The sequence below is a fragment of the Olea europaea genome, unplaced genomic scaffold, assembly GCF_002742605.1.
Source record: "Olea europaea var. sylvestris unplaced genomic scaffold, O_europaea_v1 scaffold5152, whole genome shotgun sequence".
Taxonomy (NCBI): Eukaryota; Viridiplantae; Streptophyta; class Magnoliopsida; order Lamiales; family Oleaceae; genus Olea; species Olea europaea.
This window is the reverse complement of record NW_019263471.1, coordinates 1-5,341: the sequence shown is the minus strand read 5'-3', so window position 1 is coordinate 5,341 and position 5,341 is coordinate 1. Positions and strand designations below refer to the sequence as shown.

Genomic DNA, 5,341 nt, shown 5'->3' with positions numbered 1-5,341 from the left:
TTTTGAGAGTAGGCTTGAGTATTTGAATCAAGTGAAGAACAACTTTGCATCACTAAACGTTGAGCACTCATGTGTTCAACTAGCCCAAAGTGCAGGTCTAGGAAGTGGCAGAAGCTTTAGAGGAAGGACCCTGAATTTTAGAGGTAGATCAAGGGGAAGAGGTAGAGCAAACAGACCAAATGAAAGCAAGGGACCTTGTCAGATTTGTGGACTCAACAATCACCTGGCTAGCTGGTGCTTCAACAGATATGATAACAGATACATGGGTAACAGACCTAATAATCAAAACCATCAAGGTAGTACCTCAAACCCCTCTGCATATGCTGCTGGACCAAGAATACTTGAAGATCCGGCCTAGTTTGCTGATTCTGGTGCCAGCAACCATGTGACAGCAAATAAAGGTAACTTGAATACTGGTAAGAAATATGATGGTAAGGAGAAATTGCTAGTTGGTGATGGAAATTCACTAAAAATTGCACATATTGGTAAAGGAAGCATCCCTACTTTAGACAAACCTCTTACTCTTAATAAGTTACTGCATGTGCCTGAAATCAAAAGAACTTGATCAGTATATCTCAGCTTACATATGATAACAATGTGTTTATTGAATTCTTTCCTGATCATTGTGCTGTGAAGGACCTGAAAACCAGGAAGACTCTACTGCAGGGAATGCTTAAGGATGGATTGTATCGACTGGAGCCCCCAAACTCAAAGTCTAAACCTACAAATCAAGAGTCAGACCATCAAAGTAATACCAGCTGTTTCACAGTAGGTTCCAGCTGTGATGAGTCAACCAAAAGAGTCAAGTTAGAGTCAGAAGTTGATGTATGGCATAGAAGGCTAGGTCATCCATCAAGTCTTGTGTTAGGTCAAGTTCTAAAGACATGTAATAATTCCATCAAAATTAATGAAAAACCAGCTTTCTGTGAACCATGTCAATTTGGCAAATCTCATGCACTACCTTTCAATATGTCTTCATATCATGCTTCAAACCCCTTGGACTTGGTCTATACGGATGTCTGGGGACCAGGACCTAGGAAGTCCACCTCAGGGTTTAGATACTATATCATTTTTGTTGATGATCATAGCCGGTTTACTTGGATCTACCCCATGAAACATAAATTTGAGGCACTAAACATCTTTAATCAGTTCAAAAGAATGGCTGAAAATAAGTTCGAAAGGAAGATCAAAACATTACAATCTGATTGGGGAGGAGAGTTTAGAACATTTAACCAAATTACCTTGGATTTTGGGATTGAATTCCGACACTGTTGTCCTTATACTTCTGTACAAAATGGTAGGGCAGAGAGGAAGCATAGACACATCACCGAGACCGGCCTATCACTTTTAGCACAAGCTCAAATGCCCTTACATTATTGGTGGGAAGCATTCAAAACAGCAACATTTTTAATCAACAGATTACCTACACCTATTTTACAACACAAATCTCCTTTTCAAATGCTTTATAGGAGGATCTTTGATTACAAAACACTCAAAACCTTTGGTTGTGCTTGTTATCCTTGCCTTAGACCATACCAAAAACACAAACTTGACTTCCACTCACAAAGGTGCACCTTCCTTGGCTATGATGATTCACCCAAAGGATATAAGTGTCTAAGCTCTAGCGGTAGAATCTATATTTCCAGACATGTAGTATTTAATGAGCTAGATTTTCCCTTCAAGTCAGGATTCCTGAACAAACCAGCTCAACCACTAACATCTGAACCTATCATAAGTTTCCTTCCACTTAACTTTGAGTCTAGTCATAAAACAACCTCTCAAGACACATCTGATATGATCTATCCTAATGCATCACCTACAGCAGGTTCCTCTGGTAAAGAATTAGACCCTGAAGTAGAAGGTGAGGCAGGAGCATTAGACAATAATGCTGAGATAAATCAGGATCAATCAGGTGACCAGGTGGCAAGTGGTATTCAACAGGATGTATGTGAATTTCAACACATTGAAAATGAAGCCAACAGTGATCATCAAACTGCAACAGAAGCTGCAGCAGTTCATTGACAATTTGAGCACAAGCTTTGCTCTCAAGGATATGGGAAACCTCAGCCAGTTCTTGGGTATAGAAGTGTATAGAGACACAACAGGATTGTACTTAAATCAAGCCAAATATGCTACTGATCTACTCAAGAAATTTGGGTACGAAAATTTGAAACCAAGCTTGACACCCATGGCAACTGGAAAGTTAATATCTAAGGCTGAGGGACAGGTCTTGAAAAACCCAACATTGTATAGAAGTGCTATTGGTGGTCTCCAGTACTTAGCCTATACAAGATCGGATATCACATATTTAGTGAACAAAATGAGCCAATTCCTCCAAACACCAACTGATGCTCACTGGAAGGCACTCAAAAGAGTGTTTAGATACCTGAAAGGAACTCTAAAACATGGACTTGTCATTCGAAAAAGTGACAACCTTGACATAATTGTGTTTGCAGACTCTGATTGGGCATCTTGCCCAGATGAGAGAAGATCCACAGCAGGTTATTGTGTATATCTTGGAGATAATTTGGTGTCCTGGTGCTCGAAAAAACAACATGTTGTGGCAAGGTCAAGCACGGAGGCTGAATATAGGGCATTAGCTCATTGTGCATCAGAAATTACATGGATACAATCCCTGATGAAGGAGCTAAAGATACCATAGAGGATGGTGCCAAAGATATGGTGTGATAACCTAAGTGCAAGCGCATTGGCTTCGAACCCAGTTTACCATGCACGCACCAAGCATATAGAGCTTGATGTTCATTTTGTAAGAGATAAGGTTCTAAGAGGAGAAATAGAAATCAACTATGTACCAACATCTGACCAAACAGCAGACTTGCTAACAAAACCACTGAGTCATTCAAGATTTTTGTTTCTTAAAGACAAGCTTGGAGTGCTAAAGACACACTCCACCTTGAAAGGGGGAGTTAGAATATTTGAACCAACATGACAAGAAGGAGCAACAATCAGCAACTGCAGCCTAACAGAATTGGTGGTGCACGGTGGAATAAATGCAGTTAGAGCACATGGCAAATTCTGTTAGATCAGAATATTCTTTTTATATCTAAATGCTTGTATAGATTCTTTGTGTATATAAGGCAGTAGAAATGTAAAAGATCAAGTAACTTTCAATCAATTCATTTCTAATTTTTCACTGTGTTGGAGATGCAAAAATACAAACTAAATCAAAAATTGGAGAACTTTTCACATGCAACTACAAGGATGAGGTTTTATGCTGATAAAAAGAGACCTGAAAGGTTATTTGTTGATGGTGATTGGGTATTCCTTAAACTCCATCCATACAATCGCCAGTCAGTTGAGCACATGTCCAATCATAAGTTGGGAACTGAGTATTTTGGTCCTTATCAAATCACTAGAAAAGTAGGCACTGTGGCATATCAATTAGTAGTTCTAGCCAGCTCAGAAGTTCACCCTGTCTTTCATATATCTCTCTTGAAGAAAAAATTGGGTGATAAGTTTATGCCAGTACTTCAATTACCTGAAGAGAGTCACTCCAAGTTGCTAGAACACCATCTTTTATCCTTCTTGAACTCAACCAGTACACGTACCATTCCATTGTTTGCAATCCAGGGTAGTTTTGCGAAGGTCACATTCCGCAATTCAGGGCTGGTTCAACGGACAAACCTCCCTCTAGATTGCGCTATTTGGGAGGACGCTAAATGTATTAAATCCCAATTTCCACTTTGTCGATCTTGGGGACAAGATCATGGTGAGGGAAAGGGTTGTCACGTGGAGAATCAATGGGAAAGAAAAAAAATGAAGATCAGATAGGAAGAATGGAAGAAAATTGGATGAATTGGGAAACTCCAATGGAAGTAATGGAAATTCGAATTGGGAAACGACTCCAATTTACTTATAATCGAACGACATCATTTTATCTTACTTGAGTTGTATTAAGTTAATTAAAACACGCCTTTTGCATTTTGTCTAAAGATATGCATTTTCTCTGTGTTGGAAGAGTATAGATACAGAATTAGGGAAAGATAAAGGGCAACTTTTGTAATCTGAAATGTTTAGTAAACTTTGTTGAAATCATTCAATAGCTTTTCTCATCCCTTTCTAATTTTCTCTTTTACCCTCTCTCCAATTCTATTTTCATTTCAATTTGGTTAACATTTCAGCTGATTACAGCTGGAACATGCCTTTGTCGGAGTTACGGTTGCAATGAGAATCAAAGTTGAGTTCCATCCTTGACAAAATGCCAATAAATTGCACCAAATTTTCAAAAAGTAAGTTTTGCGCATTATGACCAATAGAGTATGATGGAAGATTTGATGAAAGTTGAAGATGAATACTTTTGTATTCTTATTGTTAAAACATAATATGCATATAAATGAGAGCATATGTCACTTTATCTTGAGGTTTTGGGAAGAGTCGTGGTTGTTTGATAGGATGCTTCTAGCAATCAAAAGAGTTAATGAGATCACTTCATCAAATCTCAAAATCAAGATATCCAATGTTGTTACTCAACTTGAACTTTAGGTGAACAAAATAATACGTCAATGATATGATGATAGTAATATCAGTGGTCTTAGAATAAACTTAAAGCATTATTTCTTAGAGATTGTCAATATGTGTACTACATCCATTATTTTAAATTAACAACTTCATAAAGAGAGAAAATTAAACGTATATTGGCTACTAGAGAGCATGAAAATGGAATTGGGGCCAATCAAATGGTTGATTTGCAACAATTAGAGTTACTCATTATGACTTGATCTCGATAGATATGTATGGTATCCCCAAAAAAATGATTTTAGGCTGAAACTCGTGATGCTTACAAAAAGTCAACAAGTTTTATATTTGTATTTATCTTATATTTGATACATAGAACTATGAGAATCACTAATGTTCTATCATTAATGTTTTTTGTCGAACTCTTCAAAAATAAATCTCACGCCTTTGGTTTATTTGAGGTTTGTTTCTACTACAAAATAAACCTTATGCTTTTTTTATACCCTCTTAAGGGAATCATTTTCCACTATTTATAAGGGGCTTGGCTGAAATGATTTCATTTCAATCAAATCAGCCACTTGTATTGAGCTTGGATCACATGCCGGAAATGATTTCATTTCAATCAAATCAGCCACTTGTATTGAGCTTGGATCACATGCCGCTGACCTCTCCCTTGATTGGTAAATGAGGTCGGTAGCCATCATGTTACTATTCCCTTCAGGTAATGATGGACTGCAAAGGATAGAGAAGCCAAGGAGGTTGATTGGTAGATATAGGTAGTATATGCGATTGAAGGGGTGATGTGACAAGATATAAGGAATCTGCAATCATTATGTCTTTTGAGATTATGGCAACGATATGTCGA

The 5,341-nt window shown here is 37.7% G+C and overlaps 1 protein-coding gene across 1 annotated transcript; it reads left to right on the top strand.

The window, feature by feature from the left end:
• Positions 1 to 2,053: 2,053 nt before the first annotated feature.
• On the top strand, positions 2,054 to 2,662 carry LOC111388660 (uncharacterized mitochondrial protein AtMg00810-like). The gene has a single exon (XM_023013424.1). The coding sequence runs from the start codon at positions 2,054 to 2,056 to the stop codon at positions 2,660 to 2,662; it is 609 nt and encodes a 202-aa protein (XP_022869192.1).
• Positions 2,663 to 5,341: the final 2,679 nt, after the last annotated feature.

Coding starts and splice junctions, on each gene's coding strand:
- LOC111388660 (XM_023013424.1), top strand. CDS start 2,054: ATGGGAAACCTCAGCCAGTTCTTGGGTATAGAAGTGTATAGAGACACA.